Source organism: Apis cerana, linkage group LG11, assembly GCF_029169275.1.
Source record: "Apis cerana isolate GH-2021 linkage group LG11, AcerK_1.0, whole genome shotgun sequence".
Classification (NCBI taxonomy): domain Eukaryota; kingdom Metazoa; phylum Arthropoda; class Insecta; order Hymenoptera; family Apidae; genus Apis; species Apis cerana.
In genome coordinates, this window is record NC_083862.1 from 11,165,716 (window position 1) to 11,178,362 (window position 12,647).

Consider the following 12,647-nt stretch of genomic DNA (forward strand, 5'->3'; position numbering starts at 1 on the left):
ATACCGATATCCAAGTTTCATAGAAACCATTACAGGACGCAATCAAGTTTCCACTCATTTTTCATTTGAAAAGAGTAATCAAACGTGAGTAATTTGATAGATTTCATTTATATTTGTTTCTTTTGTCACGTCTATATCACGATATTTGATATGAATAATTATTATTTTGAAACTTGGATAGCAATACTATTGAGAATAAATTTTAATTTTAAATTTTGATGATGATTAATGAATGAAATTTACACAAGTAAATTTTGTTTTAATAAGATAATTTACGATAAGAAAAACTCATTCACATTCTTTTTCTTTTCAGGGACGAAATATTTCTTTTTTCCAAATTTATATATTTTCATGATTTTCCAATTTTAAATTTAAATTTTGATAAAATTTTGAATAATAAGAGAGACTCGTCTATTTTTCTTCTTCTTCAATTCAGAGGCGAGATATATATTTCTAGATTCTACACGTGTATGTGTTCATAATTTATTATTCGTGGAAGGGATGAGAGCACGAGAAAGTTTTAAAAGAGACAGATTCCGATGTTCGTTTGGAGAGAAAAAAAAAAAGTTGAGTTAGCATGGAATATCGGCGAACAACAGTATGCAATCGAAGTTCTGAGATGTTAGTCAGAATCTTTCCAATAAGAAAGATGATATATTACGTTTCTTTGTCTCCTATTCAATTCGTTTATCTTACTGAAATGTACTCTACTTAAAATTCAAATGCATTTATAACTCCAGAGCCTCCAATTGAAAATAATTCTTCGAACATATTGTTCAAAAGAAACTTTAAAATGGTTTTTTTAAAAAAAATGATTTATTGTCGCGAAGTAATATAAATTTTAAATTACAAAAATAAAAAAGAAGTTTCAAAACTTAATAAAGGTTCGATAATTTTAGTGTCTCTTCCTTAAGGGTACAAATATTAAGAAAAATATTTCAATACTTAAGGATATTTTCTGCAAATTGTATTCAAAATATATCAATTTTCTCCCAGAAGTTTTTGTTTTCTTTGTAACAATGGAAGATTGTTTAGTATCATAAAACTACGGATTGGCATCGTTAGCGCTTTCACTTTTTTTTTGTTCCAAAAAGAATACAATCTCTATTCGTTTTTCACAAAGAATCTAGTTTCACAAAGAACTGCCGAGAATTTCTTTATTATTAAAACTACAATTTTAACATTGGAACGAAATCTTTCCTTTACGCGAAAATAAGAATCCTTTTGATGTATTCCTGACTTAAAGTTCTTACACAATTTTTTCAAATTTCAAATTCAATTCGAATTCGAGCAATTCATCTTCAGAATTAGAGTTCTTCTACAGCTGAAGAAACGAATAAATAAAAAATGAACGAAAATTTTGCAGAAAAATTGATATCATTCTCACCATTTCTTTTTATGCGAAACACGAATATATAAATGCACGAATGTAAGAAAAGCAATGCATAAAAAATGAGACTAGTCGTACTACTACTGCTAACGATTTTCCAAATTTTGTTTTTGAAAGATTCTAAGTTGAAATATTTGCAATTCTATGCGCCAATGCAAATTTTCAAGAGTCGCGTGAAACGACAAATGATAATCAAGAAACAAACAAAAGTAAATATTTCTATGGATTTCTTGAAAAGAGGAAGTGTGTTATATGATAATATAGATCTTTTTTCTTTTTTTACACTTTTTGATTTGAACTATTAATAAAGCTGAAAACAATCGCGTTACTTGGTTGTAATATTAAATTTCAATTCGAAAATATTAATTTTTGAAGTTTGGAAAATTTTGCTTTAATAAAAAATTTTTTTTCAAAAACTATTATAAATTATCCTTTCATGTAGGACAACAATAGAACAATTCTATTTTCACCTTTTCACAATCAAAAATGAGTCCTCTATTATATATCAGTTAATAATAATGTTACAAACACGAATTCATCTTCTGGTTATTTAATAAACGATTAATCAAACATTTTTCCTTCTTTCTTTCAACTACATTTCAAATTATTTCTTTTTCACAGCCAACATAACACTTCTACCAAACCTAAAAAGTCAAAGAACCAGCACACTTTAAAAGAGACAAGAGAATAATCAAATTTCACCCTTCAACGTTACACCCTTCCCTTTAATTACAAAATTTTCTCTCTTTCCTTTTCTCTTTTTTTCTCCGCTACCAATTAGATTCCAAATTATCCTTTCACAGTCTTCATCAACAGAATCACATCTCACCTTTAAAACCCACAAAACACCTTATACACATAAAGGATTCCCTAGATCAGACAGAAACGTACGATTTGGCCCGGAATCCGGGCAGAAGGCATTCGAGGGCAGAAAGAAAGGGAGCAATCGAATGCAACCTCCTGGCCTTCTTTTCCTTCTCACCAGACGCACAACCACCATTTTCCTTCCTCCAACCCATTACCGATATTGTTAATCTATTCATCGGTACTTGGCGCCGGTTCAGCCATGCTGTTGCCACGGTCAACAACGTAATTCAGTCGTCAACCGTGCTTGCCTTTCCTCACGCTAGATTTAACCAAAATCGACGAACGATGATTAGGAATGGAATGGGTGGGAAATAGGCGGAATGGAAATACAGATCGTTACCACGGTTCGTTCAACGAGCGAAAGAATTGGGAAAATAAACAGGACGATAAATTCGCGTTTGGATTCGCGCGTCGAGCACCGACTTCCTGCCATTATCCTATTTATTCGATCGCTGTGAACAGGTGATTTATCGGCCAGAGACTTAATTCAAGCAAATAAGCGAAAGTACGATCAAATTGGAATCGAATTTTTGCATCGTCTTTTCTTCGATGGAAAATATGGTCTTTGATGTGGCATATATTATTTTTGACCAGCCGTTCTCGTTTAGAAAACATCTTTTGAAAAAGTGCTCGAAACTCTCAAATGAGGAATTGAAATGTGAAGAATGGAGCTACAATTATTCTTTAATAAGGTTACTTTGATCTTTGATTCCTCAGGGAAATAAATGGGATCGAGTTTGAAAGCGAATGAGATATATAAGCAATCGAGGCAAATATTTTCATGAGAAACAGGAAGCTTCACGGTTGACTGGTTGAATTCTTTCGTATGCATCAATTTCATATCCGTTCCGGAATGAGATATATCGGGGAAACGTCTGATCGACGCGAGGCATCAAGATAAGATGATAGAATAAATAAATGAAACTTTTGTGCTTTCCCAATTTTCCCGCGTCTAGAATTTCCGTTATTTTTAGTTTATTTCTACGAATTTGTCGAATCACAAAATTATCTTATTTCCTGGACAATTATTTCCTTATATAATTATACGAAATGCAAGAGTTGCAAGAAATTAGTTTACTTTCGATACCACAAAAAGGATCTAGCCTTCAGATATTTCATTATCTGTCTAAATTTCTCTATCTCTTCAGAATTGCCAATTGATCACGGAGTAGACGGTTAATTAACATATCAGTTTGCTATCTAATTAGAGAGACGACGCACTTCATTAATTTCGGAAGAAGAGATGGTTTCAAAGCAGAGACGTTCGATTGATTGAATCGTAGGCCGGCGAATAGTAGTTTAATTAAACGAGGCGCGAGAAACCTTCGAATTAATGGGCAAATAACGAGTTTCGAATTGAACTATTTAAAGACAAGATTTCGAAGGCGAGAAATAATCTAATTCTCGACGAAAGAAATAATGAAATTTCTTCGATCGTTGAATATTAATTCGAGTGATATTTGCTTTATCTTTTTTTCCTTTATTTACTTTTGTAATAAGTCGTAGAAAGTTGAAAAAAGTTGTGATACTCTCGTTCGAAATTGTTCAATCTAATTTTTTTTCTCCCCAAGAAATTAATTCCTCGCACGCTTTTCGACGAATACCTCTAATAGAGGGATATTTTTAAATTTATTAGCACGGCACGTGTGATCCAACGTGTGTTGTTTCGCTGTGAAAAAGAACGCGTGATCATCGCTTGAAAGAGGTAATGGAAGACACACTCAGAAGTAAGATTAAAATTCATCGTCACGTACATCTAACAATTTCGTAACGAGGAAACGTAAAAGCTTTTCGAGCTTATCTCTTGTCTCACAAACATGCGCTCGACTATCAATAGAAAAATTGCACGAAAAAGTGCCACACTCTTTTAATATCGCTCAAATTATTCATATCATTATTATTCAAACTTGTAACTCGTAAACCACGAGGAATCGTTAAAATTATTCCATTATTATATTCCATAATATATATTGATTAAAAGTCAAAGAGATCGTTGACTTAATATTGATTAAATATCAGAGAAAGTCATCAGCATCATCGACATCGTGACACTCGTTTCAAGAAAATTATTTCAATTTTTATCAATTTGGAAAAGGAAAGGGAATTCAATTCAACGAATATATATTTCATCGACGTATTTTGTTCAAATTGTAAGAAGAAACATCATATCTCTATGAAATTATTCTCGACACATGCTAAACCCAATGGGTTCCGCGCAATTTTATCTTTTAGTATTCTTCTCAATATGCATCCTAATGTTCCCCCCTTTGCTCTCAAATTATCATAGAAAATACATCAAGCACCGCCATTAGCATACAACTTGCATCGCCGCAATTCGGTTTCATTCTTCCGCCTCTTTACGAAGAACAGTCAGCCATTCCTGAATAAATATTAACCGCCTTTTTTGCGCGATCCTACTACCCATAATAATTTCAGAACAATCCGTCCAACTGTTGAAAATATCGGACGAATGTAACACGTTAACAGAAGAATCGTTTAAGATCGTTTAAACTGGAAACTGGAGGAACGAGGATAGCGTCATAAATGAATAAGTGGTTAAATTTTCTTATCATGCTATATTATAATCTGGATGGATGTTAATTCTGTTACTCTTGTTAATTCTGTCGCGAGAGTTTGCGAGTTTGAAAAGTTTCGGCCAGTTCTCGATCCCAGAAACGCCGTCAGGTTTCAAGGATCGACTGAACGAGACAAACTGATCGCGAAGTAGGCCGGTTGAATCTATTAAAAAGTTGCCAAGAAAGTGCCGTGCTCTTCTCTTGTATTCTTATTAGTAGAAATTCCAGGCTGCTGTTAGCGAAATTTTTGCGATGGTGGGATTAAAACGAACGTTCCAAGGAATTAGACGTTTTTAAAATTCTCAAGAAGAAACCCGTTGATTATGCAAACGATCGCTGTTCGATTAAGAGTACTTTGTTTTCAAGTGAATTTATTGCAAACTCGATTTATGAGAGTTAAGAAAAACTTAATTAACTCTTTTAAATCTGAACGAGTTAATACTGTTTGTAGCATTCTGGCAATCGGAGACTAAAATCAGGAATCCTTTTCAACGAAATTTCCTTTCCTTGTTCAAAAAATTTTGTATTAACGCGTTGATCTATTATTTATAATGCTTCCTCACAGAAAATCAAATATTTTTTCCAAATCTCGATACCATGAATTTTCCTGTCAACTTTTCACAGTTTCCTTAATATTTTAAAACTCGCAAGGATATCAATTAATATATCTCACAAAATTTTATCCCCGAATATTACTAAAAGAGAACAAAGAAAACCTGCCTCCTATTAACCCAAATTGAAAGAATTAAAGCATCGATAAATAATCATCGATTAAACAACAAGTTGCACGCTCACCTTGGTGTAGACACCGGCGCTGGACAGTTCGTTCTCGATGACCATCACGATGATTCCGAACATCCCCATGACGAGGGCGTAGTCGCTGATGCGTTTCCGCTTCTCGAAAAGGGCCTTCCGCCTGCCGAGCCGGTAGCCGACGTTCGGTTTGTGCTTCGAGCCCGGCCCGATGCTGCCCGAGGGGCCCTTCACCTGCCCGCCCCCGGCCAGGACACGCTCGTCCACGTAGCGCGGGTACTCCGAGTGGATGCCGACAAGGGCGATACCGGCCTCCTCGCCGGTTCCGGTTGCGCCGCCGCTACCGCAACCAGCACCGCCGCCACCCCCGGCGCCCCCCACGCCGCCCCCGCCGCCCACGCCGCCGCTGTTCTTCATCGCCCCCGGGATCGAGAGTGTCGACACTGGCTTCCGTAGCTGGAAAAAACGATCGGCGAGTTAGTTGAAGACAGATTTTGGGGAAGGATTTTGCGATTGGATGGGGAAGAAGTGTGTAGATTACTTTCGTGCTTGGAAGAATTGTTGATGGATAATGATGATTTTGTATTAATTTGATTGGATTATAGTAGTGGATGGAGTAAAAGTAGAAATGAAAATTATTAAAATCGAGGGTTACTTTTTTCGTAGAATTGTTGGAAGAGTTGTTGGTTAGGGTTATTGGATTATTGGAAGAATTATTGATGGAATACGATAATGATAATTTTGTATTAATTTGATTGGATTATAGTGGTGGAAAGAAGAGTGGATGGAGTAAAAGTAGAAATGAAAATTATTAAAATCGAGGGTTTCTTTTTTCGTAGAATTGTTGGAAGAGTTGTTGATTAGGATTATTGGATGAGTGGATGGGGAAAAAGTGTGTAGATTACTTTTGTGATTGGAAGAATTATTGATGAAATACGATAATGATAATTCTATTAATTTGATTTGATGATAGAAAGAAGAGTGGACGGAAAAAAGTAAAAGTAGAAATAAAAATTATTAAAATCGAGGGTTACTTTTTTCGTAGAATTGTTGGAAGAGCTGTTGATTAGGATTATTGGATTATTCGAAGAATTATTGATGGAATATGATAATGATAATTTTGTATTAATTTGATTATAGTTGATTATAGAAAAGAAGAGTGGACGGAGTAAAAGTAAAAATAAAAATTATTAAAAGTAATCGAGGACGCCGATTACTTTTTCCGTAGAATTGGAAGAGTTGATTGAATTGCAAGAATTATTGATAAATAATGATAATTTTATATTAATGATTGGATTACAATGGTGGAAAGAAGAGTGGACGGAGTAAAAGTAAAAATAAAAATTATCAAAATCGAGGGTGCCGATTACTTTTTCCGTAGAATTGTTGGAAGAGTTGTTGGTTAGGATTAGTGGATGGGTGGATGGGAAAAGTAGATTACTTTTGTGGTTGGAAGAATTATTGATAAAATATTAATGATAATTTTATATTAATGATCGGATTAAGGCGTTGGAAAGAAGAATGAACGGAACACAAGTGTTATAATCTTTAACAGGTGAAAATAAAAATTATTGAAATCGAGGGTGTCGAGACTTCTATAGAATTGGAAAAGTTGTTGGTCAGGATGATTAAGGAAATTGATTCAGGATTGTGCCGATTTCGATGATTGGATGGTGGTGGGAAGAAGAGTGGATCGTTTCGCGGCACAACGTTCATTGTGGCGGGAATCCTTCTCGTAAAATGTATTTAAAACGAAACGGAAGATGCTAGAAATATCAATCTTACTTTAACTTAATTTCGATTCGTTGTATTTAATTTAGCTATTTTTTTTTATGAATTTATGACCGAGAAATAAGATAAAAAGAGAATCAAATAAATCGTTTTGTTAATTTTAAGTTCTAATATAAAATAAAAAATACCTATTGAAACAAAAAAATTTGCACCACATATCGGTAAAATATGAACTAAATCTCGCCATCATTACCGCTTTATTTTCATCTGAAAAGCTGAAACCCGAGTATAAAAATACGAGACAAAGGCAATGAGGTATCGAGCGCAAGTCGCACGAAACCTTTGTTCCAGTTTAAAAATGAAATAAGATCTCGGTGGTAAAGTTTATAAGAGGTGGACGTTTGGCGAAATCGAAGTGGATGTCGATATACACATATACATCGTCGAAATAAACGGATGGAAACGTCGAAAACCGTGGAATTCGGAACGACGACAAGCTGCGTCGTTTACGAGTAGTTCTCGTCGATTCGGATCGCGGGGAAATCCGGTCAAGGAGGCGATCGGCGTCGCCTTGGAATCTCGATTGGCGGAGATCGATTGTGTTTAGTGCGAGGCGGGGAATGGATAGCGACGTTCGAGGCGGAAATCAAACGAGTTCGATCGGAAAATAGGTTTATTCTCTACGCTTCGAGTATCTGAAAAATGCGAAAAATAAGTGGAAAATAAAATTCTACGAAAATGCAATATAACGATGATATTACATTAAGATATAAAACAAAAAAAAAAAAAAAAAAGAGGATATTCCGACACGTGAAATTTCGTTGAAAATTTTGATGAAAATATCTTTAATGTATCGTAATTAAGATTGTCGTATACGATACTATTTCCAAAAATAAACACATTAATCGCGTAATTTACCTCAAAACTCGATTAAACTCTATTAAAATTAGGAAACTTTGAACCGCTATAATAACTTCGAAGATAATGACTTTCAGTCAATCAGCGAAGGGCCATTAGAACCGCTGAAGTTTATCCTTTAAAACGCTTTTTGATTTATCTCGACGCAATTTTTAGTTGCTGTGATATCGTCGTGTAAACAGAAGTGTAATTTCCAATCATTTATCTCAAACCCATTCAACCGTATTGAAATTAGAAAAATTTTGTACAATTTCGAAAATAACGACTTCCGGTCAATGAACGAACGAAGCATGGAATCTTGCCCTTTAACACGCTTTTTGATTTATCTCGATACGATTTCCGCTTCTCGAGATATCATCATGTCATTTTTGATCGTTTATTGATCCTTGTCGCTCGGATCTTTTGCTCACACCTCGTCTCACTGACTTGATCCCAAACTCCAAACAAATGCCAAACATGATTCCTGGAAGAGCAGTTATACTCGATTTCTAGAAATACATATAAATACTACATAATACGTATTTCCAAGAAAAGATATGGGTCAGTGGATCACAAGCATATTCATAATCTTTGCACTGTCTTAATTATTGTGGAAACTTTGAACGTCTATATATCCGATAATCGATTATAATATAGAGATGAAGCATTCTCGACAATTTCTTTTTTTGTTTTTTATATGAGAACTGGAAATTTCTTTTATTGTTATCTAAAGTATATAGAGTAACATCTCTTTAAAATAGTACAGAAAAATTTAAATCAAGGTAATAATGTTTTCGAGAATATGAGAAATTGTTACGAGTATCGATGAAAAATATATTTTATCAAAGGATAACCTGAATGTACCAACCCAAATAATATAATCTCTGATATAAGATTTAAAAATTTACTACGAAACATTCAACGAATGCCATAAAATAAACCATAAAACTAGATTATTCCTGTTAAATATAAAATTAACAATTTAACCCGCACAACGTTAATTCAACTAACACGAATTTCCTTTGTTATACAAATTACAAAGAAAGTCACACTACGTGCTCGTACACGAAAAAACTAATTCAATTTTCGTTTCAACGGAATACCGTTTCCATAATTATCTCAAACTCGTCTTAAAACTCATCTCCAATTTTTCCACCCTTTCATTTACTCGAGAAACAAGGAGACGTTCGACAACGTTTAATCGTCTCATTAATCGCGAGACATCGCGATGAAACGCACGAAAATTCCTACGTGAGTGGAAAAGTTATCGTTGCGCTTTTAATAGCGCGCGACAGAGCTCGCGACAAAGGAGAAGAACAATGCGCCGAAATCAGACAACGAAAATCAGAGCAGACAAGAGCGTATCGCGCGTATTTAAATTGCATCGACGCACGCTGGAAATACACGATGAAACAATTACGGGTCGACGTTAAGACTGACACCGAATAGAAACCATAAAGGGGTGGTTTATTCATCGTGCTTGAAATTACGCGAGACCTCGCGAGAAAATTGAATTTATGGTGGATGATCGATACTCCACGGGAGCGGAGTGGAAACGAATATTCGGTTCACGTTGTTTGCGGCAATAAAAATTGTAATTAGATCGTAGAGGTTTAGAAGGCTCGAAGGGGAGGGCAGTCCTTGCTTTTATTCGAGTCCTTTGCTATTGGATGTATTGGCGATATTCTATGAAAATTTTTATATTAAATTGATTGATTTCTTTTAATATATCGGCAAACTTTTAATACAAAATTCGTCCGTTATTAATTTTATCGAAACGATAATTTATCTCTGGATTTTAACGAGGGATACAAAGTCTTTTCACAATCAAAGCTGCTCTAACTTTCCTTTGATTTTATTATACTTGTACAAGATCGCTCTTGATTCATCGACACTTCTTCCAATAAGATCCGATTCTTACAATTCCACCAATTTCACAAGTGACAACCGGAATTTTTCAGATTTTCTATTTCCTCTACTCATCAATCGGGCGAATATTTCCATTTCCTTTTTAAATTATTATTACATTTTCTGTTATATAATTCCATTTCTATTCACATTACCAAAATCACGTGTCAGATCGTAATCGCACGAATTTTTTTACAAAATTCGAAGGCGCTCAACCTCGAACGCACATTACACACACCCTCGCCCGCTTCGAATCGACTTTTTATGGCAGAAAAAGGGGCGAGAAAATGGCGAGCGAGGGTGAGTATAGCCGCGAGGCGGATAAAATTTGGGAAAATGGTTGATGGTGATTTTGCCGCGAGCGGAAGGCGGAAACTCGAGGCGGAAATAGAAATACAATCCGGCGTGACACGCCGCCACGCGCAATATGGGAAATGTACGACGAGGAAAAAAAAACGGAAGGAAGAATAAGAAAAAAATTCATATTGTGTGAAAATAAAGATAGAGAGAACAAGGAGAATAGAGGGATTTGAGGATGCGAATGCCCGATAAATGGAAGATGAAGCTTGCAACGTATTCTGAAGGTGTTTCTTAGGAAAGTAGATACTTAAATACTGCTTTCTTGGGAGCTTAGGATGCTCCATTGCCAACCTTACATTATTGCCTAAAGATGGCTTGTTTTTCATGAAGTTTTAGTCAATTTATTATAGCAGGATATGCCTAAATATTATAATGTGCTAGCTTTAACGTTCAGAGTTTTAATTCCTTTCAATTTTTGAAGAATTTTGGAGTGTAATAGGAGAATGAATTATCTCCAGTTTTTTAAACTTCGGAAACTTCGAACTGAGTTTGAGATATACGTCCAGATAATCCTGTATCATTTTCGTCGAGTTTTTAGAAAATAGAGAATATTTGGAATTTAGAATAATTCCAATCCTTTTCAACGTGATTATTCTTGCCAATTCTTTTGGAAAAGTATTTGGCTAAACATTTTAAATTAGACCAATGTCTCCGTTTTAGCGTTTTCGATAATAATATTTTTGAAAATACAGAAATGAGTTTTTGGCACAACGAAACATAATGGTTTAGCATCCACAAACTTTCGCCCGTTTTATTAGCTTTCGACGCCATCTCGTATTCATTTCTGGAAATTAGATTAAACCGTGACGCGTGTTAGATTAGATAAATTATTAAAATTCAACGCTAATTCTCTTTTCTTTCGTTCGAACGTATTCGTGGAAATCACGTGTCCAGCTGGACTCTAAAATGAACAATATTGTATTAGAAGATGGAGGGAGGAGGAAAATAATAGCGCGCCAAGGTTTATAATATGTATCCTCAGGGATAAAAAACATATTTTTCGCTAATGGGATACCAAGGAGATAGCGGTGGAATTGTTTTTTAGTGGGATTTCTGTGGATCTCTGTAGACGTGTATATGTATATATATATATATATATACACACAAAAAAGGATAAAAGCAAAATGCAACCTCACGTTCAGTCTGGCTGGGATTAAGTGGAAATAAAAAAAAGATATAATATAATACCATAAAAGAATGATATTCGTGGAGATAAAGGGACACATATGGGGAGAATACAGATAAAGGAGGAACGCGCGAAAGAGGGAGAAACGATTGAAAAAGCGAAATATTCGATAAAAAGTAAAGAGTACAAAATGTGCATAAGGGGGGACAAAAAAATAAATTGGAATTCTTTTTCTTCTACGGATAAAATATCGTGTAGGATTATAACAAAAATTGTTCATATGAATAGTAAAATCTAACGACGTAGAAGAAAAATTCTCCTTGTGATGATAAAATAGAGAGGATTACGATGAGAAAAGGAAAGAAAGAAAAAAAAAATAAAGGATTCAGCAATATATCAGAAATATTATGTCTAATATGCAAGTAATTACGATTATTCTTTTTAATATTGAACTGATTAAATCTCCTTCGTTCATGAAATTTGTTAATATTTTTTAGAGAAAGTAAATGTTCTTTTTGTGAAAAGAAAAATTTGATTTGTTCATTAACGATAACGATAAAAATCAAAATGGACGTTATATTATACGTAATCCATCCTACGTGTATATATATTATAACGTGAAATGTGAAAATGAACGTGAAATGCACGAAAATCGCGTAGTAATTGTTGAGCGTGCACAATGGCACTTCTGGTGGCTCGTAATTCGAATTAAACGCATAGCTCACGAAGCTAAAAACTTAATTCTCAATGATGAATTTTCATTCCAAAACCGGTACAGCAGAAGTGCTTAAACGCTTCTTCTCCCACCTACTATTCCTCCTCACCTACAATCCTTTCGTTCCTTTTTCGCTAATGAGCAGGCAGATACAGCTGCAATTGGACCGAGATGCAACTTCATTTAAAATCTCGAGAATATCAAGCTGTCTCTTTCGATCCCGCTCCGTTTCAATTACACTCGAGAATTGTCGAGTTCGTTGCGATGATAGACCGAAATTATATATAGATATCATTTCACGAGAGATTATCCATGCTTTCGGAG

General features: G+C 34.7%; 1 protein-coding gene across 5 annotated transcripts in view; it reads right to left on the reverse strand.

Annotated features, from left to right (window-relative positions):
• LOC107995571 (small conductance calcium-activated potassium channel protein) overlaps window positions 1-12,647 on the reverse strand; it is a 237,281-nt gene that overhangs the window by 81,692 nt on the left and 142,942 nt on the right. For all 5 annotated transcript variants that reach the window (XM_062081863.1, XM_062081862.1, XM_062081866.1 and 2 more), the window contains one exon: window positions 5,629-6,042. In XM_062081863.1, coding sequence (XP_061937847.1) covers window positions 5,629-6,042 — 414 coding nt within the window. The remainder of the gene's footprint in view (window positions 1-5,628; window positions 6,043-12,647) is intronic.